We start from the raw sequence: 27500 nt of genomic DNA, 5'->3' as shown, positions 1-27500 counted from the left end.
ACTTTACTGTTTAGTATTTTTTAAATGCAGTGAAATTTGATTTTCCGTAATTTTTCCAAAAAAAATGGCGTTTTAAAGACCGCTGCGCAAATACCGTGTGACAAAAAATATTGCAATGACTGCCATTTTATTCTCCAGAGTCTTTGCTAAAAAAATATATATAATGTTTGGGGTTTCTAAGTAGTTTTCTAGGAAAAAATACTGGTTTTAACTTGTGAACAAAAAGTGTCCGAAATAGGGCTGGGGCTTAAGTGGTTAACATTTTTTTTTAGGTTAAGAACATCAAAATCATCCAACGCGTTTCGGGGTTCTCCCTTTGTCAGGGCCGTTCATACCATGATTAAAGTGGAGTTCCACCCTATTTTTATACTTACCTCCATCTTCTCGCTCCGGGTCACCTGAAAAAGAAATGGATAATCGCATATTTTTTTTTTTTTTACTTACCTCGTAGCGAAGAAAATATACTTACCTTACTTCCTTCTTCCTCCTTCCTCGGCCGCGGCCCGTCGTCACTTCCTGGCTCTGCAATGATTCCTGGGAGCTGGACGTCATCGCTCCCAGGAATCATTGCGCCTGCACCGGCCCCGACGTCAGTTCCGGGTCGCGCGCGTCATCCCCTTCTAAACAGCTTCTGGGCATGCCCAGAAGCTGTAGAGCGGTGACGCGCGCGACCCGGAAGTGACGTCGGGGCCGGCGCAGAGCATCGTGGGACCAAAGAAGGTGGAAGAAGACGCCGAAGAGGACGCGCTGGCTTCAAGCTGCCCACATCTGAGATGGCAGCGCTGGACAAGACGTTTGCAAGGTAAGTATTTCGTCTTGCAGGTAAGTGCAACCCGGGACAGATCAGAGGCTAGCCATTGTGGAATGCACTAGCCCTGACTGTCCCGGGGGTATTAAAAAAAAAAAAAAAAAATCCAGGGTGGAACTCCGCTTTAAGAGATGACAGTCTTTATAACATAAGCCTACTATTGTATCATGATTCTAACAACATTTACTGCTCAATCCCTGAAGAGGAGCTTATAGCGGTATTTTTAGCAAAGACTCTGGAGAATAAAATGGCGCTTGTTGAAATATTTTTTGTTACACGGTATTTGCGCAGCGGTCTTTCAAACGCAATTTTTTGGAAAAAAAATACACTTCACCGAATTAAAAAAAAAATGAAACAGTAAAGTAACCCATTTTTTTAGCATATTGTGAATGGTGATGTCATGCTGAGTAAATCGATACCTAACATGTTACAGTTTAAAAGTGCGCACACTCGTGGAATGGCGACAAACTACGGCATTAAAAACTCTCCATAGGCGACGCTTTATAAATGATTTAACAGTTACCAGTTTAGAGTTACAGAGGAGGTATTTTGCTAGAATTATTGCTCTCACTAAGACGATTGCGGCAATACCTCACATGTGTGATTTGAACACCGTTTACATTTGCGGGCATGACTTACGTATGCGTTTTCTTTGGGCGCTCAAAAATGTTTTTTTTTTTTCCAATTTATTTTATTAAATTTATTTTTAGCACTGTTTAAAAAAAAAATCTGATCACTTTTATTGCTATCAAAAGGGAATGTAAACATCCCTTGTGACAGTAATAGGCAGCGACAGGTATTCTTTATGGAGGGATCGGGGGGTCTAAAAGACCCCAAATCCCTCCTCTGCACTTCAAAGTATTCAAAACACCGAAATCTGCATTTTTGAATTCTGTAATATTTTTTTTTAAATCAGCGCCGTTGCCAGCCAAGTTAACCTGGAAGTGACGTTGTGACATCGCTTCCGGGGTTACATGATCGGAGACCCGATCCAAGCCGAATCTGGCTTTGTTTGGGACTCTAACTAGCCGGCGCACGTGCCGGTGGGACGGGAGACCCGGGCAGAGCCGCAGAAGGCGACGGGAGCTCGCTGGGATAATGGCCAAGCGGCTTCTGATCCGCATCAGTTATCATTAGAAAGCTGACCGTCGGCTCTAAAAAACGGTACCGGGGTGATGTCTGCAGCTGCATATCATCCCGCTACAACTTCCAATGTCACTTCCGGTTCTCGGGCATAAAAGACATGATTTTTTTTTTTTTTCTTTAAGTCAAAGTGTCAAAAAACATTTTTTTTTCTTTTGCTTTGGATAAATAAGAGATTTGGGGTCTTTTTGACCCAAGATGTCTCCATAAAGATGACCTGTCATGCTTAGATCTAATACAAGGGATGTTTACATTCTTGTAATAGTAATAAAAGTGATAAAAAAAATTCAAAAAATAAGGGACAGTGTAAAAATAAAAAATAAAATAAGAAAGAAATGTATCAGCGTAAGTTTGTATTCCCCTCTATAAATTAATAATGTTATCTATTTATCTAAATTGTTAATGCATCACAGTGCCTCAAATCTTTCACAATATCATATATCACATTTCTAAAAAAAAAAAAAAAAACAGTGCAAGAAATGGCTTTTTTTTTTTTTTTTTAAAAAAGGCCATTTTAAAAAGAAGTGCTAGTGCAACAAAATCCGTGCAGCGCAATCAAAAAATGAATATAAATATATTAATCAAAAAGTGCTTGTGAAAAAATGTAAAAATTAATAATAAAAAAAAAAACCCAAATTAATTCATAAATAAATTAATATAAAACAAGTGTAATGTGAAATAATAAAATGCGCAATTTTAGAGCATGACATGTTAGGTATATATTTACTCGACGTAAGATCATCTTTCACATTATAGAAAAAAATTGCACCAACCTTACTGTTTTGTTTTTTTTAATGAAATAAAGTGTATTTTTTCAAAAGAAAATTGCATTTGAAATACCGCTGCGCAAATACGGTGCGACGTAAAATATTGCAAATGACCACCTTTTTTTTCTCTATGGTCTCAGCTAAAAAAAAAAAAAAATTAAATAAAAAAAAAAAAATCTATAATGTTTGGGGGTTCTAAGCAATTTTCTATCTAAAAATACAGATTTTTGGGTCCGGTCAGCAAGCAGTTGAAAGGTTCACATTTAAATTTGGCCAACTGTGTGTGGAAACAAGTTATCCTGAAAACGGCCATTTTTTTTGGGCTAAGAGCAATTCTGACTAATCTGACAGATAATTCCAGCAAATTACACCAAGAAAGCAAATTTATTCCGGTCACAAAATTGCTGCAATTTTCCCGCTGAGCAGAAAGTACATTCCGTCCAACGCAGCGATTGCTCTACTATTCTCTGCACAAACACACAAATAAAAAAACAAACACTTAGCAGAAACGACTGAGATAACGAGTTGGTGGAATTAGGAGAGAGAACATTTCGATTCCTGCATCTGCCTAAAAAACAAAAAAAACAAACAAAAAAAAAGAAAAAAGAAAACAAACAAACAAACAAACAACAACTTGGCGGCAATGCAGCATTTGCTACAGAGGGAAACTAAGTGTCAATTTGAGAAGACAGACGACTATTTTATTACCTACAATCATTTTCTCCTTAAAATGTTCAGTCCACAAACATCTCACAGGGGCTGGATTGGTACTATTTTCCATGAAAAAGATTTAACTCCTTCCCACCCAGCATCCCTCTAAGTGGGGCTTTATGCCCGTGGGGCAGGAAGGACTGCCTGACCACATGACTGGCTGTCTCTGACACCAATGCTGGGGGTTATTATTCTGGTCCCTGACCTCAGCGCTGGGGATTATTATTCAGGTATTTGACCCTAGTGCTGTAGGATATTTTTCCAGTCTCTGACACCAATACTAGGGGTTATTATTCCAGTCTCTGACACCAATACTGGGGGTTATTATTCCAGTCTCTGACACCAATACTGGGGGTTATTATTCCAGTCTCTGACACCAATACTGGGGGTTATTATTCCAGTCTCTGACACCAATACTAGGGGTTATTATTCCAGTCTCTGACACCAATACTGGGGGTTATTATTCCAGTCTCTGACACCAATACTGGGGGTTATTATTCCAGTCTCTGACATCAGTGCTTGGGGTTATTATTCCAGTCTCTGACACCAATACTGGGGGTTATTATTCCAGTCTCTGACATCAGTGCTTGGGGTTATTATTCCAGTCTCTGACACCAATACTGGGGGTTATTATTCCAGTCTCTGACACCAATACTGGGGGTTATTATTCCAGTCTCTGACACAAATACTGGGGGTTATTATTCCAGTCTCTGACATCAGTGCTTGGGGTTATTGTTGCAGTCTCTGACACCAATACTAGGGGTTATTATTCCAGTCTCTGACACCAATACTGGGGGTTATTATTCCAGTCTCTGACACCAATACTGGGGGTTATTATTCCAGTCTCTGACACCAATACTGGGGGTTATTATTCCAGTCTCTGACACCAATACTAGGGGTTATTATTCCAGTCTCTGACACCAATACTGGGGGTTATTATTCCAGTCTCTGACATCAGTGCTTGGGGTTATTATTCCAGTCTCTGACACCAATACTGGGGGTTATTATTCCAGTCTCTGACATCAGTGCTTGGGGTTATTATTCCAGTCTCTGACACCAATACTGGGGGTTATTATTCCAGTCTCTGACACCAATACTGGGGGTTATTATTCCAGTCTCTGACACAAATACTGGGGGTTATTATTCCAGTCTCTGACATCAGTGCTTGGGGTTATTGTTGCAGTCTCTGACACCATAGATGGCGTTATTATTGTGGTCTCTAAAATCAATGCTAGGGGTTATACTGGTCTCTGATCCTAGTGCTGGGGGGGTTATTATTCCAGTATTTGTCCCTAATACTTGGGGTTATTATTCCAGTCTCTGACACCATTGCTGGGGTTATTATTCTGGTCTCTGATATCAATGCTAGGGGTTATTCTGGTCTCTGATCCCAGTGCTGGGAGTTATTATTTCAGTATTTGACCATAATGCTGGGGGTTATTATTCCAGTTTCGGACACCAATGCCTGGGGGTTGTTATTCTGGTCCCTGACCTCAGCGCTGGGGATTATTATTCAGATATTTGACCCCAGTGCTGTAGGTTATTTTTCCAGTTTCTGACACCCATACTGGGAGTTATTATGCTGGTTTCTGACCCCAGTGCTGGGGGTTATTATTTCAGCCTCTGACAACATTGCTGGGGTTATTATTCTGGTCTCTGACATCAATGCTAGGGGTTATTCTGGTCTCTGACCCCAATGCTAGGGGTTATTCTGGTCTCTGACCCCAATGCTAGGGGTTATTCTGGTCTCTGATCCCAGTGTTGGGAGCTATTATTCCAGTATTTGACCCTCATGCTGGGGGTTATTATTCCAGTCTCTGACGCCATTGCCAGGGTCTATTATTCTGGTATCAGACACCAATGCCGAGGGTTATTATTCTGGTCTCGGACGCCAATGCCAGGGGCTGTTATTCTAGTATCAGACAACAATGCTGGGGGTTATTGTTCTAGGCTTTGACACCAATGCTGGGGGTTATTATTGTGTCCACGTACACCAATGCTGGGGGTTATTATTGTGTCCACGTACACCAATGCTGGGGGTTTTGATTGCAGCCACCTACACCAAAGATGATTTTTTTTAACCCCCACTTTCTTCAGTGTGTATTGAGATAAAATTGTAGCAGAGATTACATTTTCGGGGGTTGAGGTGCATTACAGCCTCAAAGCGCAAACAAGCACTGCTATTGTTTGGCCCTCTCGAAGTGTTGGGGCTGCACTTGAGGTCCTCTATACATTTCATGTTAACCACCACTGGTTTAGGACAATAAAACCTGACAGGGGCTCTCACTCTTCCCAGCTTTATCCAAAATTTCATAAAAAGTTCACGAGTTGGGCTTAAATTTACAGAGCAGCCTCACCAGGGACTCACATAAGCCATTTACCTGGTGACTTGATTTTTTTTCTTACCAGTGGGGTAATAAGTCCTATTTGCCTGTGTAAGTACTGGTCTAAACTGGATTTTTTTGGGTCCTGTCCTACATATTTTATTCTGAAAATCATACTTTGGAATCGTTGTGTAAGGATGTGAAAAAAACTTCCACAATAACATCTATTGAAAGGTTTCTAAAAGTGCAGTTATATCATATTCTGACAAGGACGCATCATTGCATTACAACTGCTTTCACGGCGGAGTCCTCTACCGCCAGACACCATTAAATAATCACAAGAGCCGAACGGCCTCCATATTGAAGGTGATCAATTTCCACCCCACAGCCATCAAACCTCAGTCAATCCTCCTCCTTCCCCTTCACCCTCCGACGGGATCATCTATTAACGAATACATTTTCATGGCACTGCAATAAAAAATTGAAGACGCTTCGAGCGCACGTCATTCTTCGCTCCCCGCCAGCGTATTGAACTGGTGAAAGGCTTAATGCGTCCAATAAAAATAACTTACTGCTCAGCGCAGATCCAATAAACCGCTGCAGAGAAAATTCCAATGATATTTTTAAATCCGGAGGTGCAAGGAAAGCAATTTTGCTCAGTTCAAAGCTGCAAAGGTTTAAAGCTGAACTCTGGGAATTAGACAAAATCTACCCTTTCAGGGGAGTAATACTTACCTTATTCCTTGCAGCAATGCACCATCTACCTCTTATCTAGCATTGGTGTGATATTTATCTTTTTCCTTGCAGGGGTGTATTACTTACCCTTTTCCTTGCAGTGAGGTAATTCTTACCTTATACCCAGCAGGGGTGTAATACCTTATTCCTTCCAGGGGTGTAATACCTTATTCCTTGCAGGGGTGTAATACTTACCTTTTTCCTTGCATTAGTGTAATACTTTCCTTATTCCTTGCAGGGGTGTATTACTTATCTTATACCCAACAGAGGTGTAATACTTACCTTACTCCTTGCAGGGGTGTAATATGTTCGTTATCCCTTGCAGGGGTGTAATATGTTCCTTTTTGCCTGTAGGGGTGTAATATGTTCCTTTTTGCCCGTAGGAGTGTAATATGTTCCTTATTGCTTGCAGGGGTGTAATACTTACCTTACTTCTTGCATTGGTGTAATACCTACCTTATTCCTTGCAGGGGTGTAGTACTTATCTTATTCCTTGCATTAGTGTAATACTTTCCATATTCCTTGCAGGGGTGTATTACTTATCTTATACCCAACAGAGATGTAATACTTACCTTACTCCTTGCAGGGGTGTAATATGTTCATTATCCCTTGCAGGGGTGTAATATGTTCATTATCCCTTGCAGGGGTGTAATATGTTCCTTATTCCTAGCAGAGGTGTAACATGTTCCTTTTTGCCTGTAGGGGTGTAATATGTTCCTTTTTGCTTAAATGGGTGTAATACATTCCTTATTGCTTGCAGGGGTGTATTGCTTACCTTATACCTAGCAGTGGTGTAATACTTACTGTAGTGTACTATAGTTACCCTATTTATTGCAGCGATTTATTACTTATCTTATTCCTTGCATTAGTGTAATACATCCCTAATTCCTTGTGGGGGTGTAATACTTACCTTATTCATTGTAGAGGTGTATTACTTACCTTATACCTAGCAGTGGTGTATTACTTACCCCATACCTAGCAATGGTGTAATACTTACCTTATACCTAGCAATGCTCTAATACTTACCTTACTCCTTGCATTGGTGTAATGCATCCCTAATTCCTTGTGGGGGTGTAATACTTACCTTATTCATTGCAGAGGTGTATTACTTACCTTATACCTAGCAGTGGTGTATTACTTACCCCATACCTAGCAATGGTGTAATACTTACCTTATACCTAGCAATGCTCTAATACTTACCTTACTCCTTGCATTGGTGTAATGCATCCCTAATTCCTTGTGGGGGTGTAATACTTACCTTATTCATTGCATTGGTGTAATACTTACCTTATTCCTTGCAGAGGTGTATTATTATCCTTATTCCTTGCAGGGGTGTATTACTTACCTTATTCCTTGCAGGGGTGTATTATTTACCTTATACCTATTAGTGGTGTAATACTTACATTATACCTAGCAGTGGTGTAATACTTCCCTTATTCCTTGCATTGGTGTAATATTTACCTTGCTCCTTGCATAGGTGTAATACTTACCTTTTTTCCTTGCAGGGGTGTAATACTTACCCTATTCCTTGCAGGGCTTTAATACTTACCAACTCTAGCCTAACAGAACATGACCTTTATTCACAACTGGGGATGAGTGTGATCAGGGGTTTTGACATTTTGGAGACAATCTGGTCATTTCAGCAAATGTTCACCATTTGGAAACCAATGAAGGAGAACCTAAAGTGGTTCTAAAGGCAGAAGGCTTTTTTTTTTTTTATCCTAATCCTTTTTAAAGATAAAAATAAATAACTTTGTGTGCAGCAGGCCCCCTCAGTACCCCCAATCCTTACCTGAGCCCCATCTCAATCCAGCGATGTTGCACGAGAGATTCTGGCTGCCCAGGACTCTCCTTCCTGATTGGCTGGGATACAGCAGTGGGCGCCATTGGCTCCCGCGGCTGTCAGAGTCAGTGAGCCAATGAGGAGGGAGGGCTTCGGCTCAGTGTCTGAATGGACACACAGAGCAGCGGTTTGACTCGGGTGCCCCCATAGCAGCACTCAACAGGAGGGAGGGGCCAGGAGTGCCGGCGGGGGGACCCGAGAAGAGGAGGATCCGGGCTGCTTGGTGCAAAACCAACTGCGCAGAGCAGGTAAGTATAACTTGTTTATTTAAAAAAAAATAAATAAAAAAACACGAATACAGGCTTTCTTATTTAGGATGCTGAAATAATCCTCTGTTGCTGTACAACTTTTTGCAGCTGGGTCTGCATTGTGCTCTGTGCGAGTCCCTCCCCAGCAGTCTGATAACGCCCCCCCCCCTGCACCAAATCAGAGCTAGAGCTCTCCACTGTGCAGGGAGCATACACTTTGCTGATTGGCTCAACAGGGGCAGGGGCGGTACGCTACAGCAAGACCACTTGTCATTCAATCTAAAAGTATGAGGGCATCTAGTGACGGAGAAGAAGTACTGCAGGTGACAACACTGGCTTGTAAGTGGGTAGGGCAGAAAAAGCACCCTATTGTTAGGTGCCGAGCAGCAAAATAAATACATAAATACATTTTTACTGCAACTGCTGATTATTAAAATAAAGAATTTTAAAATAAATAATTCAAAAAAGGCAAACAATAAAACAATATCAATTAATATGAATACATTTATTTTGAGGTGCTGTATAATGGTATAGTGATGTGTGAATCACAAAGTGCTAAATGAAAAAATATATATAAAATGTGTGCAATGGTGCAATCAAAATATCCAAAAAAATCATCAATAAAAAATGTAAAAATCTATTATTAAAAGTCCAAATCACTATCCAAATCTTCAAATTACCAAAAGTGCCAAGTGCTCAGTAATCTTCATATAAAGTACTTGTGCTTGGTGCTCCTCCACCCATTAATAAAAGGGCCGTTGACCAAAAGGCTAAGGGCATCCAGGACCCAACTTGCTTATCTATACACAGGCATACCCCCCTTTTAAGTACACAATGGGAGCAGAACATGTATTTAAAACGAAAATGTACTTAAAGTGAAGCAATACCATTTTTTCACTTCTTAATGCATGTAAATACACTAGCTCCATAGGAAATCTTGGTCAGCTTGACATGGAACTGCTCCCAAACCATAAGTGACAAGGACACCAAACTTGGGGAGCATGTTAAGGGGGCCCAGGACTATGACATGGTGGAATACCTAGGCAAGCTGGCCGGCCACAAAATAGGATATGTTGTAGTCCTGGGTCCCCTCTTGGTGCTCCCTACATTTGGTGTCCCTGTCACTTATGGTTCGGAGCAGTGTCATGTCAAGCTGACCAAGATTTTCCATAGACGCCAATGTTAGACAGGGAGCAGTGCCTTACCAAGCTGACCAAGAATTCTCACAGACGCCAATGTTATGGCGCTTTTCCACTGCATGGAACCGAACGGTTCGGCTTGCTTTTGTGCTTTTCCACTGCTGGTACCGCGTGGTATGGTGTAGGAACGGTTCGGTACGGTACGGCGGCGCTTTTCCACTGCATGGAACCGAACGCTACGGCTCTCTAAAACAGTACCACCTCGATTGTGGTTCCAAGAGGTACCATACCCGGTACCATATCCCACAATCCTTTGCATGCAGTCACTACTAGCCACTGATTGGTCAGAGAATCGTGGTTATCCCACCCACTTAACTTTAGTGCTACTTTAGTGGAAAAGCAAACCATACCAAACCGTACCGAACCGTTCCAACACCGTACCATGCGGTACCAGCAGTGGAAAAGCAAACCGGGCCAACCAGGGCCGAGTAGAACCAAGCCGGTACTTGCAGTGGAAAAGTGCCATTAGACAGGGAGCAGTGCCTTACCAAGCTGACCAAGATTTCCCATAGATGCCAATGTTAGACAGGGAGCAGTGCCTTACCAGGCTGACCAAGATTTCCCATAGACGTCAATGTTAAAAACCGGGAGTAGTGCCATGACAAGCTGACCAAGCTGTGTCCATACTTGTGAGTGTACGTAAAGTTAGTGTACGTAAAATGGGGGAAGGCCTATACTCAGTTGAGATAACCTCCATTGCAATGCGACCAGATCACTGGATTGCCCCCTTGGGCTGATAATGGGAAGGTATGGTATTTGTTCCACAATCGGTATTAAAGATGAGAAATAATCCCCCAAAAATATAAAAAACAGATAACTGCGCAATACTGTTTATTACGTTTAAAATGGATTAAAACATATTGATTGTACTCACATGTAAATGTGCCAATAAGCGGCACCCTCTAATACAGCCGTAATAATCCGGAACGCCGCTCAGTACCGGCGTGCGTTCCACCAAAATGGATGTGGCGAAACCGTAAGTTGTGCCGCTGTAACCGACCGCAATGCATTTTGCAAATAGCGCCATCAGGAAGTTCCCGATTTAATATCAATTAATAAACCTAAAACCTAGTTGACCAAAATCTCACCTTTTGCTGTAAGGCGGAGTCTAAGCTCTCCCGGGAGTTGGGGCGCGATGACGAGGCTCTGGAAGACAAAGAGTCGCGCTCTATGCGGGTCACCACCATCTTCAGTCTCTCCCTTCTCTGCTGGTCATTGTCTTCAGGAGAAAAAAAAAATCACTTGTAAATAAACTGGACGGTGCTACAGCTACTCTATCCAATCAAAATCCACCTTTCATTGATCTGATCACAGCACAGTGCAATGTAATTGTCTGTTATGGGCTGCTGCACTTTAAAACTCATTCCTTTCTATTGGCTGTTGATCCATGTACATTGCAATAATTTGTCTCTGCTTGCTGCGGTCCTACTCTAAGGGGCATATGTATAAAGAAAATTGACATTGCTGTTTGTCCATCAAAACTGCATGCAAATTTGTTCCTTGTAGCGGACCAAAATCGAATGTTCTCAAGCTAAATTCTCTGCAATTTGAATATGTAAATGTGGAAAATACATTACAGCCACTAGATGGTGCTATAAGAAACAGGTATGCTCATTAGCTCCATCTAGTGTCTATAATGTGATATTTTCTGCATTCGCACATTCAACTTGCAGAGAATATAGAAAGAGAACATTATTTTTTGCTCCATATGCACTGAACAGATTTACGAACAGCTATGTGAATATTTTATAAACACACCAGACCCCCCCCCCCCCCCCACATTCCTACCAAGTGTAGATCCTTTCTTCAAACAGGCTACAGTTAACCAGTACAAAGGCTTGGATGAAAAATAGAAAAGCTTTTGCTTTTTAAGGTAAGGTTTGTTTTTTTTTTGTTTTTTGTTTTTTTCAATCAAAAGATCAAAACAATTATTATTATTTTTTTTTTATCTTTTGCTTTTAAAAAGGTAAAGGAGAGATTTGGGGTCTTTTTTGACCCCAGGTCTCTCCATAAAGAGGTCCTGTCATCCTTATTTATATTACAAGGAATGTTTTCATTCCTTGTAACAGGAATAAAAGTGATTAAAAAAAAAAATGAAAGCGACAGTGTAAAAATAAAAAGTAATATAATAATAAAAAATAAAAAAAATTAAAGCGTCCCCATCCCTCCGTAAACAGCCAGGTCCATAAATATTGGGACATCAACACAATTCTTATTTTTTTGGCTCTATACACCACCACAATGGATTTGAAATGAAACAAACAAGATGTGCTTTAACTGCAGACTTTCAGCTTTAATTTGAGGGTATTTACATCCAAATCAGGTGAACGGTGTAGGAATTACAACAGTTTATATATGGGCCTCCTACTTTTTAAGGGACCAAAAGTAATGGGACAGATTAACAATCATAAATCAAACTTTCACTTTTTAATAGTTGGTTGCAAATCCTTTGCAGTCAATTACAGCCTGAAGTCTGGAACGCATAGACATCACCAGACGCTGGGTTTCATCCCTGGTGATGCTCTGCCAGGCCTCTACTGCAACTGTCTTCAGTTCCTGCTTGTTCTTGGGGCATTTTCCCTTCAGTTTTGTCTTCAGCAAGTAAAATGCATGCTCAATCGGATTCAGGTCAGTTGATTGACTTGGCCATTGCATAAAATTCTACTTCTTTCCCTTAAAAAACTCTTTGGTTGATTTCGCAGTATGCTTCGGGTCATTGTCCATCTGCACTGTGAAGCGCCGTCCAATGAGTTCTGAAGCATTTGGCTGAATATGAGCCGATAATATTGCCTGAAACACTTCAGAATTCATTCTTCTGCTTTTGTCAGCAGTCACATCATCAATAAATACAAGAGAACCAGTTCCATTGGCAGCCATACATGCCCCCGCCATGACACTACCACCACCATGCTTCACTGATGAGGTGGTATGCTTTGGATCATGAGCAGTTCCTTTCCTTCTCCATACTCTTCTCTTCCCATCACTCTGTTACAAGTTGATCTTGGTCTCATCTGTCCATAGGATGTTGTTCCAGAACTGTGAAGGCTTTTTTAGATGTTGTTTGGCAAACTCTAATCTGGCCTTCCTGTTTTTGAGGCTCACCAATGGTTTACATCTTGTGGTGAACCCTCTGTATTCACTCTGGTGAAGTCTTCTCTTGATTGTTGACTTTGACACACATACACCTACCTCCTGGAGAGTGATCTTGATCTGGCCAACTGTTGTGAAGGGTGTTTTCTTCACCAGGGAAAGAATTCTTCGGTCATCCACCACAGTTGTTTTCCGTGGTCTTCCGGGTCTTTTGGTATTGCTGAGCTCACCGGTGCGTTCTTTCTTTTTAAGGATGTTCCAAACTGTTGATTTGGCCACACCTAATGTTTTTGCTATCTCTCTGATGGGTTTGTTTTGTTTTTTCAGCCTAATGATGGCTTGCTTCACTGATAGTAACAGCTCTTTGGATCTCACATTGAGAGTTGACAGCAACAGATTCCAAATGCAAATAGCACACTTGAAATGAACTCTGGACCTTTTATCTGCTCCTTGGGATAATGAGGGAATAACACACACCTGGCCATGGAACAGCTGAGCAGCCAATTGTCCCATTACTTTTGGTCCCTTAAAAAGTGGGAGGCACATATACAAACTGTTGTAATTCCTACACCTTTCACCTGATTTAAACTTGCAAACTACCGTAGCAGGTTGCCATTCCACTAGCGTGCATAATTTTAAAGCGTGACATGTTCGGTATCTATTTACTCGGCGTAACATCATCTTTCACATTTTACAAAAAAATTGAGTAAATATTGTGTTTTTTTTTTTTTCATTCATTAAGTGTATTTTTTTTTTTTTAATTGTGTTTGCAAAACTGCTGTGTAAATACTGTGCGACATAAAAAATTCCAACAATTGCCATTTTATTCTTTAGGGTCTCTGCTAAAAAGTTGTAAACTTGTAAAGTACTGTAGTAGGTTGCCATTCCATGAGCGTGAATCATTTTAAGGCGTGACATGTTCGGTATCTACTCAGCGTAACATCATCATTACATATGTAAATATTGTGGTTTTTTTTTTTTAATTCATTAACGTGTATTTTTTTTAAATAAAATTGTGTTTTCAAAACCGCTGTGCAAATACTGTGTGACATAAAAAAATTGCAACAATTGCCATTTTATTCTTTAGGGTCTCTGCTCTCTGCTAAAAAAAAAAAAAGTATAATGTTTAGCGGTTATAAGTAATTTTCTAGCAAAAACCACTGATTTAAACGTGTAAAGTACCGTCGTTTGCTGCCATTCCATGAGCGTGAATAATTTTAAAGCGTGACATGTTCGGTATCTATTTACTCAGCGTAACATCATCATTACATATGTAAATATTGTGGGGTTTTTTTCTTTTTTTTATTCATTAAAGTGTATTTTTTTTTTTTAATTATGTTTGCATAACTGCAGTGCAAATATTGTGTGACATAAAATAAATGCAATTATTCTTTAGGGTCTCTGCTAAAAAGAAAAAAAAAAGTATAATATTTGGCGGTTAGAAGTAATTTTCCATCAAAAACCACTGATTTAAACTTGTAAAGTACCGTAGCAGGTTGCTATTCCACGAGCGTGCAAAATTTTAAAGCGTGACATGTTCGGTATCAATTTACTGGGCGTGACATCATCGTTCACATTTTACAAAAAATTGGAGTAAATATTGTTTTTTTTTTGTTTTATTTTTTTTTATTCATTCATATTCAGTGTATTTTTAAAAAAAAAAAAACAATTGTGTTTGCAAAGCCGCTGTGCAAATACCGTGTGACATAAAAATTGCAACAATTGCCATTTTATTCTTTAGGGTCTCTGCTAAAAAGGAAAAAAAAAAAGTATAATGTTTGGCGGTTATAAGTAATTTTCTAGCGAAAAACACTGATTTAAACGTGTAAAGTACCGTCGTTTTCTGCCATTCCATGAGCGTGAATCATTTTAAAGCGTGACATGTTCGGTATCTATTTAGCATAACATCATCTTTCACATTTTACAAAATTGGAGTAAATATTGTTTGGTGTTTTATTTATTTTTTTATTCAATAAAGTGTATTTTTTTAAAAAAAATTGTGTTTGCAAAACTGCTGTGCAAATACTATGTGACATAAAAAATTCCAACAATTGCCATTTTATTCCCTAGCGTCTCTGCTAAAAAGGAAAAAAAAAGTATAATGTTTGGCGGTTAGAAGTAATTTTCTAGCAAAAAACACTGATTTAAACTTGTAAAGTACCGTAGTAGGTTGCCATTTCACAAGCATGTATAATTTTAAAGCGTGACATGTTCGGTATCTATTTACTCGGCGTAACATCATCTTTCACATTTTACTGAAAATTGGAGTAAATATTGTTTTTTTTTTTTTAATTCAATGTATTAAAAAAAAAAAAAATGTGTTTGCAAAACTGCTGTGCAAATACTGTGTGACATAAAAAATTGCAATAATTGCCATTTTATTCTTTATGGTCTCTGCTAAAAAGAAAAAAAAAAGTATAATGTTTGGCGATTATTATAAGTAATTTTCTAGCAAAAAACACTGATTTAAACTTGTAAACAAAAAGGACCAGAAAAAGCCCGGTCAGCAAGTGGTTAACACCGATTTCTACAGTGGTGTGCTGGAGATACCGTGCATTTTAAATAACGATCGACCCCCGAAATTCGTGGAAGTTACGTTTCTAAAGCACCCGCGAATTGTGAAAAACCCCAAATTTTGAACGTGGTCAAAAAAATGCCTACAAATGGAATTTATGTTAATATTTATGTTATCTCCCCTCTATTTTTCATTTATGTAATAATAGTTTTGTAAATATGCCTGTGATGTATTTGAATTGATAAACCCACTTTGAATTTTCAATAAAAATTATATTTGAAAAAAAAAATATATATATTTATGTTATAAATGAGTAAACTATATTGTTAATAATTAAGCGTTAAAAAGCATTAAAAAGGATTATTATTATCATTAAAAAATTGCAAGGGATATTTCCGGTTTACGTGAAATTGCAGGGGTTTAGGCAAACAATTATTAGTTAGATTCTATGGAAAATTCCGCAACGACTGAGCCCACGAACTCTGAACCGCGACTTCACGGGGGTCGACCTTTTGCGGGAGACCTCCTCTAATAACGGGAGAAGTCTCTCAGTACTTAGGAGTCAGCAGAAGACATGAACAAAGAACAGGAGAAGACAATATTTATTCCTAAAGAACATGATAAAGCCTGAGAACACAATATTCATTCCTTCTCTTTATACTGAAGTTATAACCGCGCTGAGGTCGCGGTCCCTCGGCTCGGCGTACGCGTTGCGTCGTGATGGAAGTAGAATTCTCAGATGAACGCAAAGAACATTGAGTGTTTGTTCTGACTGCAAATCTTAGATGATTCATGTTGTGAACGTCCCTTCACAATAACATGACTATGAATGCCTCCCGGACAACCAGATCAAACGCCGAGATATTACCGAGTAAACAGAAGATGAAAAAAAAAAAAAGCATAAAGGCTCTACAAGTGCAAGAAATATTCTCCATAATATCACTACTGGAACTTGTAGAGTTTTATCAGTGGTTGAGGTTAAAATCATATAAAAAGGCTGGAGAGTCGTACCGTCTAATGTCCACTGATTTCTCTACAATCATCAATTATGGGAATCCAAGACACCTGAATATGATGTTAACCACTTACGGACCTCCCGTCGTGTATTCACGTCGGTACTTTGACGTTAAATACCGGGGTTATGGCTGCAGATAGCAGCTATAACCCCGGTATTTTTTTTAAATGGCGGGCGGTTTTCTTTTACATAAGGGTGGTCCCAGTGGTCATTGCGCCGCGGGACCACCTTTATGGGCGGCGGGAGAGGTGCCCCCCCCCCTCCCGCCACTTCCCGGAGCTCTTCTCTCAGGCAGGAAGTAGGGTGAGAGCAAGATGGCCCTCACTCGACTCTATGGCCTTGGAGGACCGGAGTAGATGTGAGATGTGAGGTCTTTTTGACCCCAGATCTCACATTAAAGAGGCCTTGGAGGACCGGAGTAGATGTGAGATGTGAGGTCTTTTTGACCCCAGATCTCACATTAAAGAGGCCTTGGAGGACCGGAGTAGATGTGAGATGTGAGGTCTTTTTGACCCCCAGATCTCACATTAAAGAGGCCTTGGAGGACCAGAACGACGTCATACGTCGCTTCCTAGCAACGGTTTTAAAGAGTCCATTTTTTTTTTCATCATGAAAAAAATTACTTTTTTTTCTTTTTTTAGTGTAGATGTGAGGTCTTTTTGACCCCAGATCTCACATTAAAGAGGCCTTGGAGGACCGGAGTAGATGTGAGATGTGAGGTCTTTTTGATCTCCAGATCTCACATTAAAGAGGCCTTGGAGGACCGAAGTAGATGTGAGATGTGAGGTCTTTTTGACCCCAGATCTCACATTAAAGATGCCTTGGAGGACCGGAGTAGATTTGAGATGTGAGGTCTTTTTGACCCCAGATCTCACATTAAAGATGCCTTGGAGGACCGGAGTAGATGTGAGATCTGAGGTCTTTTTGACCCCAGATCTCACATTAACCACTTTACCACCGGAGGATTTTCCTGCTAAAAGACCAGGGGTTATTTTGCGATTTTTTACTGCGTGACTTTAACGGACAATCGCGCGGTCGTGCGACGCTGTACCTAAACGAATTTCACGTCCTTTTTTTCCCACAAACAGAGCTTTCTTTTGGTGGTATTTGATCACCTGTGCGATTTTTTGATCACGCGCTATAAACAAAAAAAGAGCGTAATTTTTGCAAAAACAACAATATTTTTCACTTTTTTTTATATGAAATTCCCCCAAAAAAAATGTAAAAATCAAAATTTTTTAAAATTTTCGGCCAATTTGTTTTACGCTACCTATGTTTGGTAAAAAAAATCGCAAAAAGCGTATTTTGATTGGTTTGCGCAAAAGTTATCGCGTTTACTAACAAAGGGAAAGATTTTTGTCATTTTTGGTGTTTTTTTTTTTAACGAGTAATGGCGGCGATCTGCGATTTTTTTTGCGGTACTGCGACATTGCGGCGGACAGATCGGACCCTTGACTGACATTTTTGACACTTTTGGGGGTACCAGTGACATTACTGCAGTAATCAGTGCTATATATATGCACTGTTACTGCAAAAATGACACTGGCAGGGAAGGGGTTAACAGTATTGGACAGGGAGGGGTTAAGTGTGTCCTAGGGGCGTGATTCTAACTGTGCAGGGACAGGTCTACTAGTGTAAAAACGAAGATCAACAGTTCTACATAGTAGAACTGTTTGATCTTCACTTTTACACAGGGAGAACTGACAGGTGGCTTGTTTACACAAGCCGCTCTGTCTTTCTCCCGCTGTAGCGGCGATCGTAGTGTGACCGGCGGACATCGGGTCCGCCAGTCACACTCCCGCACTCCTCCGTGAACGAGCCGAGGCGGGCGCGCGCCTCGGCGGGCGCGCGCCCGCCCGCTATTGGCTCTGGAAGGAGTGACAGGCGAGCGACGTAGACCTACGTCACTCTGCCTGGCCGGGGCCGACTGCCGCAGTAAATATACTGTGCGCAGTCGGCAAGCGGTTAAAGATGCCTTGGAGGACCGGAGTAGATGTGAGATCTGAGGTCTTTTTGACCCCAGATCTCACATTAAAGAGGCCATGGAGGACCGGAATGACGTCATACGTCGCATCCTAGCAACGGTTTTAAAGAGTCCATTTTTTTTTCATCATTAAAAAAAATGACTTTTTTTTTTCTTTTTTAGTGTAGATGTGAGATGTGAGGTCTTTTTAACCCCAGATCTCACATTAAAGAGGTCTTGGAGGACCAGAGTAGATCTGAGATCTGAGGTCTTTTTGACCCCAGATCTCACATTAAAGAGGCCTTGGAGGACCGGAGTAGATGCGAGATCTTTTTGACCCCAGATATCACATTAAAGAGGTCTTGGAGGACCGGAGTGGCGTCATACGTCGCTTCCTAGCAATGGCTTTAAAGAGCCAATTTTTTTCATCATGAAAAAAATGACTTTTTTTCTTTATCTTTTTTTTTTTCTTTTTTAGTGTAGATGTGAGGTCGGAGGTCTTTTTGACCCCCAGATCTCACAATAAAGAGGTCCTGTCCTGCTTATTTCTATTACAAGGGATGCTTTCATTCCTTGTAATAGGAATACAAGTGATCAATTTTTTTTTTTTTTTTAAAGGACAGTGTAAAAATAAAAAAATAAAAGATAGAAATAAATAGGAAAAAAATAATAATTAAAGCACCCTGTCCCCGTTAGCTCGCGTGCAGAAGTGAACGCATACGCCAGTCCCGCCCACATATGTAAATAATGTTCAAACTACACGTGAGGTATCGTTGCGATCGTTAGCGCGAGAGCAATAATTTGAGCCCTAGACCTCCTCTGTAACTCTAAACTGTAACCTGAGAAGGATTATTAAAATGTCATCTATGGGGATTTTTAAGTACCAATGTTTGTCACCATTCCAAGAGCATGCGCAATCTTAAAGCATTATATGTTGGGTATCTTTTTACTCGACGTAACATTATCTTTCACAATATAGAAAAAAACATAGGGCTAACTTTACTGTTTTTTTTATTTTCCTATTCAAAAATGTATTTTTTTTAAAATAATAACTGCGTTTGTAAGACCGCTGCGCAAATACGGTGTGATAAAAAATATTGCAATGATCTCCATTTTGTTCTCTAGGGTCTCTGCTAAAAAAAAAAAAAAATATATAAGGTTTTGGGGTTCTAAGTAATTTTTCTAGCAGTGTCTAGAAGTGTCTGCCGCCATTGATTCAGATTTTGGGATGTAGGAATGCTGAACCTTCTTCAGATTCGTTTTAATGCACTGGGTGGTTTACAGTCCTAGAGGCTGCTGGACCCCCCAGAAGAGTTTTTGGAAGTTCTGAAAGGATGGGAACACACAGCAGCTTGTACAGACAAAGATTTTTATTGTGTACAAGTTGGGGTAGTGCTCCCATCCTTTCAAAATATCCTCCTCAAACAAACTCTACTACCTTGGCCTTTGAAACTCTGCTCTTTCTCTACCCATCTAGGTTCACCTTCAGTGTCACCTTTAGCTCTACCTCCACCTCTCTCCTCCTCTTTCCAGAAGGGTCTAAAAGTACTACCTTGGCCTTTGGGACTACCTTGGAGTACTACCTTGGCCTTTGAAACTACCTTGGGGTACTACCTTGGCCTTTGGGACTACCTTGGGGTACTACCTTGGCCTTTGGGACTACTTCGGGGTACTACCTTGGCCTTTGGGACTACCTTGGAGTACTACCTTGGCCTTTGGGACTACCTTGGGGTACTACCTTGGCCTTTGAAATGACCTTGGGGTACTACCTTGGCCTTTGGGACTACCTTGGAGTACTACCTTGGGGTACTACCTTGGCCTTTGAAACTACCTTGGGGTACTACCTTGGCCTTTGGGACTACCTTGGGGTACTACCTTGGCCTTTGGGACTACTTCGGGGTACTACCTTGGCCTTTGGGACTACCTTGGAGTACTACCTTGGCCTTTGGGACTACCTTGGGGTACTACCTTGGCCTTTGAAATGACATTGGGGTACTACCTTGGCCTTTGGGACTCTGCTCTTTCTCTACCCATCTAGGTTCACCTTCAGTGTCACCTTTAGCTCTACCTCCATCTCTCCTCCTCTTTCCAGAAGGGTCTAAAAGTACTACCTTGGCCTTTGGGACTACCTTGGAGTACTACCTTGGCCTTTGGGACTACCTTGGGGTACTACCTTGGCCTTTGGGACTACCTTGGGGTACTACCTTGGCCTTTGAAACTACCTTGGGGTACTAACTTGGCCTTTGGGACTACCTTGGCCTTTGGGACTACCTTGGGGTACTACCTTGGCCTTTGGGACTACCTTGGGGTACTACCTTGGCCTTTGGGACTACCTTGGGGCACTACCTTGGCCTTTGGGACTACCTTGGGGTACTACCTTGGCCTTTGAAACTCTGCTCTTTCTCTACCCATCTAGGTTCACCTTCAGTGTCACCTTTAGGTCTACCTCCATCTCTCCTCCTCTTTCCTTTACTGCGCTGCCATACTGAATAAGCACCATGAACATAATAAAAAACAATGTAGCAGCCCAGGAGCCATGCAACATGGATGATGCAGGGGGACAAAATCACAAAAAGCTTTTTAATTAAGCAATCAGAGGAATTCAGCCCTCCCCAGAGATGGGAAAACCAGGAATCAATTCTAATTACGTTGCAGCTCCATTAGCAGCCTGTAAAGTGGAATGCACGTCAATGTATATCTGTAAACGTGTGTATATAAAGTACACCTGCAGATCTGGGGAAATCCATTTGTTGTAGACAAGGCTGATGGGGAATATCGATGCTGCCACGTTTTTGCTAAAGCCCCGCCTCCTATTATTACGGGCAAATGCAAAAAATGACATTTAGGCTTCATGCACACTGGGGGGTTGGGCCAGGTCCTCAGAACGCCTTTTCTCCTGGCAGCATAAAAAAAAAAAAAAGCCTACAGCCGCGCTTGGCAAATGCATTTAGGGGTGTTTGGGCGTTCTTTAATTTCCACTGACCAGAATATTAACCAGTTCTGGACCGGAAGGATTTGGCCCCTTAATGACCAGGCCATTTTTTTTGCGATTCGGCACTGCGTTACTTTAACAGAAAATTGCGTGGTCGTGCGATGCTGTACCCAAATAAAAAGCGCGGCTGTAGGCTTTTTTTTTTTTTTTAAGCTGCTTTTATGCTGCCAGGAGAAAAGGCGTTCTGAGGAGCCGGGCCAAACCCCAGTGCGCATGAAGCCTAAATGTCATTTTCACATTCTGCTATAGAACATTCCCAAAAAATAAAAAAATTTAAAAAAAATCTAAATTCTTCATCTTTTTAGGCCAAAATAAGCGTATTTTCATTGGTTTGCACAAAAGTTATAGCGTCTACAAACTACGGGAAAGATTTATGTCCTTTTTTTTTCCTTACTGGTAATGGCGGCGATCTGCAGTTTTTAGCGGGACTGCGACATTGCGGCGGACAGATCGGACCCCTAACTGACATTTTTGACACTTTTGGGGGGACCAGTGACATTACTACAGTAATCAGTGCTAAAAATATGCAGTTACTGTAATAATGGCATTGGCAGGGAAGGGGTTAACCTAGGGGTGATCAAAGGGTTCATTGCGAGCCTAGGGGAGTGTTTTCTAACTGTATGGGGGAGGGACTTGTGAAATGATCACAGAGACCTGTGACCCTATATAGAAGGATCACAGGAGCTCTGTGATCATTCCAGGGAGAAGAAATGTCCCGTGGATCGGCGTCCCTGCTCGCCTCCCAGCACCACTCCCACAACTTACGTACCCCTACGTCGTTTCACGCAGCCAAGCCAGCCTGCCGCAGCAAATCTGCGGCGGCGGGCAGTCGGCAAGTGGCATGTAAAAATCTAAATTTTTTGGGCTAGAAAATTAATTAGAGCACCCAAACATATATATATATGATTTGTATTTACGCAGCAGTTTTTCAAATGCAATTTTATGGGGAAAAAATGGATTTTTGTCTTACCGAAAAATCCTTTTCTCTGATGTTCATTGACGGACACAGCTCCAGAATCTTCTTGACCATTGGGTTATGCTGCCCCCTATAGGAGTAGGACACTAGGCAGGAAAAAAGCTTTACCATTCCTATAGGGCAGTCCCAGGGGGTATACTCCCACTTCCTGCTATAGGTACTCAGTTTTGTTGCAAGCAGTGTCAGAAGAAAAATAACCCAACTCCACAGAGGGGCGTGTCTGTCAATGAACATCAGAGAAAAGGATTTTACGGTAAGACAAAAACTTAATTTTCTCTTTCGTTCATTTAAAGACACAGCTCCTGATCTTCTTGACCATTGGGATGTCCCAAAGCAGTGTCAAAAAGAGGGGTGAGAAAAAAAAAACAGAGCAGAAAAAATTATCAAAGGCTAAAACTAGCCAACCAGGTAACATAGAGCTCAACCAGGAACAAATGGAGCTCACCTGAAAAAAAAAAAAAAAAAATACACCCTCAAATCCATTAAAAAAAGGAAAAAAATGCTAAGACCAGAGATCCCAGCAAGGAACTAGGTCCTTACTCCTGACTATATAGAAAAAAACTGAATGCCTATAGCAGGAAGTGGGAGTATAACCCCTGGGACTGCCCCATAGGCATGGTAAAGCTTTTTCCTGCCTAGTGTCCTACTCCTGTAGGGGGCAGCATAACCCAATGGTCAAAAAGATTCTGGAGCTGTGTCCGTCAATGAATGAAAGAGAAATACACTTCAATTAATTAACCACTTCTGGACCGGTAGGATTTGCCCCCTTAATGACCAGGCCATTTTTCTTATGATTCAGCACTGCATTACTTTAACGAACATTTGCGTGGTCGTGCACCTAAATAAAAAAGAATGTCCTTTTTTCCCCACAAATACAGCTTTCTTTTGGTGGTATTTGATCACCTTTGCAAATTTTAGTTCGCTATAAACCAAAAAGAAAAGCGACAATTCTGAAAAAAAAAAAATATATATATATATATTTTACATTCTGCTATATAAAACATTCCCAAAAAAAAAAAAAAAAAAAAATTAAAAATCAAATTGTTTCATCATTTTAGGCAAATTTGTTTTCGGATACATATTTTTGGTAAAAAAAAAAAAAATATCACAATAAGCGTTTTTTGATTGGTTTGCTCAAAAGTTATCGTGTCTACAAACTAGAAGAAAGATTTATGTAATTTTAATTTATTTTTTTAACTAGTAATGGTGGCGATCTGTGATTTTTTTAACGGGACTGCGACATTGCGGCGGACAGATCGGACCCCTAACTGACATTTTTTAATCTTTTGGGGGTACCAGTGACATTACTACAGTAATCAGTGCTAAAAATATGCACTTGTCCCCATCTCCTTTTGTATATTGCCTCCACTGCATGAGATCTAAAGCGAGGAGTCTAGCTATGGGTCGGATGAGTGCTATTCCATCACGGTCAATGGAAATTTGATCGAACGCCCATTTTTTTCTATATTTGCGGTGAGTTCTCTACCAAAGGGAGTGGGTTCCACGAGGTGTGGTGACGGTCTGCCTGCAAGTGTAATATCCATATCTACCTTCCCATGGGCTTATTTTCTCACCTGGTGTTTATGGACTTCTCCATATGTCTTTATGGACTTTAACAGAACATTTATATTTACATTACAGTATCTGAATTGCAATGGGTTATGTTTTGTTTATGTTTTTGTAACCATCAGCGCTGCTAATGTTGCACATTTAAGTTTTTTGGTTGTAACATGACAAAATGTGGAAAATTTCAAGGGGTGTGAATACTTTTTCAAGGCAATGTAGCTCCACCATTAGAATATTACGAGAGGGTGTCACATCATCCATGAGATATACACTATGGAGGAGGCAGCAGGAGACTCCCCAATGAGGCCCTCAGAAGACAAGAGAGGCTTTAGCTTGTACACATAAGTACCCAAAATACTTGTTCTGGGTGGATCAGGGTTTTACAGAGAGTTCTGTGAAAAATAGGAGTCAGATCCATACACTGTCATATATTACTAAATGACCGCCAGGAAGTATGTCCAAACGCGCACACATTTTGTGACAAATACGCAAAAAAGTGTTTTAAAGATCCCACCGCATTAATATTTATTGTACTGCGACACCATGCATTTTGGTGAGCAAGAAAGCGCATACATTTGCTAGATGTTTTGGGTGAAAATGAATGCCACCCGCATGTGTCTGCAAAAGGGCAGCCCAGTGGCGAAAAACATGCTATTTTGCACACCATTTCCACACCACACTTGGCATGAATGTGCTATCTTGTGATGCCTACTGAAGGAATCTCTATTCTCCATTTTGATCTTTCAATTCCATCTTGATACTAAAACCCTAGACTCAGCTTAATTAAAAAGCCTATCTAAGTAAATGTCCTTGAAAGTTTCCAGGACGTTGCGCTTTGTGGTCAAACTGACCCTTAGAGTAAGTCTGTTTGAAGTAACCAATTATACCTTATCTTAACCCTTCGAACAAGTCTGATGTAATGCCAATTATAACTATGCCTTATTTTAATTAGCTCATATGTAAGTAGGTGACTTGAAGCACATATTGGTAAGCTGCTATTCTTGTATCAATCCTATGTATAATCTACTGGAAAGGGACTTCCCCTTCTACTTTCTCTATAAAACGTTCTTTACTGTCTGAATAAATCGGGCATTCTGTGACATCGTACCTGCCATCTGTGTGTCATTGAGTATTCCCAGATATCTGAAGGAACTTTGATGCCTAGGGCAGTGTTTCTCAACCTTTTTCCAGTTGGGGCGCCGTTGAAAAGTATTTTCACTCTGGAGGCACCCCTGTCCAAGGCTCGAGTCACGTTACTGTGTGTCGCGGAACACGCGCAAAATCGCGCCATAAATTCTTGGCACTGTAGGGGGAAGCAGAGAGCACAGCACACTCCCCCCCCCCCTTTACTTTCACTTTTGAGGCTGACCGAGCTCTCTATCAGTGCTGATGTACAGTTTGCCAGGGGATCGTGAGATAGGGCTCATCTGATAGCCCTTCTCTCCCATGATCCTGTGGCAAACCTTAGAACCTCTGGTGGCACACTGGTTGAGAAAGGCTGGCCTAGGGCCATGCGAGTCTGAATTATTGGCAACACCTACAGCCCGTTAATGTTAGGGGTTGCCACAGCCCTAAGAGTGGAAGACCTGGAACTAGCACCATATTCACCAAATTCAGGATTCAGCCAATGGCAGGCACCGATGCTGGATGAAAGGCTCAGCTGTGACGGGTTCTTTTTAATTGACAAGCCTTGTATAGTCAGAGGGAAAGTTCACTTACATTTAATGCTTTTGGTCATACTCTTCGGAACGGAGCAATCAACGGCGGCTGAAATAGAAGAGATAATGTTTAAGTTGAGAGAGAAGCAGAGCGAGTCTATAAACCGCCATTGGGAAGATATATCGCTGGATCTTGTGGCGGCTGAGCCTGCGCTCTGACAGATAAGGATTTCTTAGAAACCATTTACTTTAATGAAGTATCTGTGCAAATGTGAATTACTGTCACACAGAAGACGGGGGAAGATAAAATAAACATCTACACACTTTTCCTATGTTCACCGTCCCTTACATTCGCTACACAGCAATAAAGATCTCTGTCTTCTAATAACTATAAATCAGTCGCTCTGGGTGGGCAGCTGGATAGAATACTCTAGATTCAGGTTCTTACTGTCCTGTAAATAAGGAAATATAATTGTAACGGAACCTCTGACCCACACTGTACTTGTGGTCTTCCGTCAGTATACGACTTCCTTGCAGTCATGAACATATATACCAGATTTTCCCAGCCGCCCTCATACAAAGCTAACCAACAACTTAGCTCCCTCTTTTATTGAACAGTTTAACACTCAATTTATACACACATGAGCACATCCCCCTCCTGACCAAATTGCTACACACAGGTCAGGGGTTGCCTGATTACATTATCATATGCAGATGAAATTGTATACAGAATTAACCTGAACTAATTATCTGGCCATCTAGACAGAACAATGTGAGGTCATTAACATTTAATAATGGGACAGGCAGACTTAACACAATTCACACCCCAGCTCAATAGATAGACAATAGGACAAGACTGCCAATGACAGTCTATCCCATCTACTACATTGAAACACATGGAATACACATCTAGGTGTCACAGACTCCATGGCAATAGGCCACAGGTCTCACAGTGCAAAGTGGGATCAAATCGCCACATTTCTTGAGAGCCACCGTTGATAAATATCACTCTCCCAACTGAAGCCATCCAAACCATTCTCTCAGCGTCCCCCAAGTATCTGTCCCTCACGCCCAGTGATGGTGAACAACGTCACAATAATTATTATATGCTAAATTATTTATGAAGTGCTTATATGCTAATGTCAGGTTCTTTATAACAGGTTATTTTGCTGGTATGATTTTGCAGAAAGATGTTACTGAAACAAATTGTTCTCTGGATCCTTGGATTGTCTTCTGATGGAACAGAGACAGTTTGTCTCCTTGCTCCGTAATGAGGCATTTGGAAGTCTAGAGGTCGGTTAAGCTGATAAGATGTGCCAAGATAGCAGGAATTAATGTCTCTTCTAATTAATGATGTGCTACTTATCCAAGTTCTTAGGTTAATGATTTCATATGTAAAATGTTAATGTTTAGAAGAGTCCTATCTGGCAAACATCCAGGATTGCAGTGTAAAAGCCTCCTATTTGATAAAGAGGTCAGCTCTTTGGTGCACCTGCCATGTCCAAGGATGTCCGAGTTCCTTATTCTCTCTGCTTTCTAATAGTTCTAAATAAACTTTTAAAACTTTCACTGAGCAGAGGTTAGTGATTTCCTAACGACCATAAATCAGGGGCTCGGGATTGGATGTAAAAAAAAAATAGCTCTATATTTAGGATGTATTTGGTCTATATACCAGAGGTTCTGGATGGACAGTTAGATAAAAGGCTCTATATTTAGGATGCATCCGGTCTATATACTAGAGGTTCTGGATGGACAGTTGGATAAAAGGCTCTATATTTAGGATGTATCTGGTCTATATACCTGAGGTTCTGGATGGACAGTTGGATAAAAGGCTCTATATTTAGGATGTATCTGGTTTATAAATCAGAGGCTCTGGATGTACAGTTGGATAAGTAGTTTTATACTTAGGATGCAAATGGCTCTATATTTAGGATGTATCTGATCCAT

At 40.8% G+C, this 27500-nt stretch overlaps 1 protein-coding gene across 1 annotated transcript in view; it reads right to left on the bottom strand.

Annotated features, from left to right (window-relative positions):
- The window catches only part of SPATA7 (spermatogenesis associated 7), a gene marked incomplete at its 3' end in the record, with an annotated part of 92965 nt that overhangs the window by 31202 nt on the left and 34263 nt on the right, over nt 1-27500 (bottom strand). The window contains exons 4-5 of the mRNA XM_082274985.1: nt 25615-25662; nt 10867-10997 (exon numbers count right to left, since the gene is read on the bottom strand). Coding sequence (XP_082131111.1) covers nt 10867-10997; nt 25615-25662 — 179 coding nt within the window. The remainder of the gene's footprint in view (nt 1-10866; nt 10998-25614; nt 25663-27500) is intronic.

This window comes from Pelophylax lessonae (genome assembly GCF_965119305.1).
Source record: "Pelophylax lessonae genome assembly, chromosome: 13".
NCBI lineage: Eukaryota > Metazoa > Chordata > Amphibia > Anura > Ranidae > Pelophylax > Pelophylax lessonae.
Note: the sequence above shows the minus strand (reverse complement) of the source record. Positions and strands in the feature narration are given on the sequence as shown.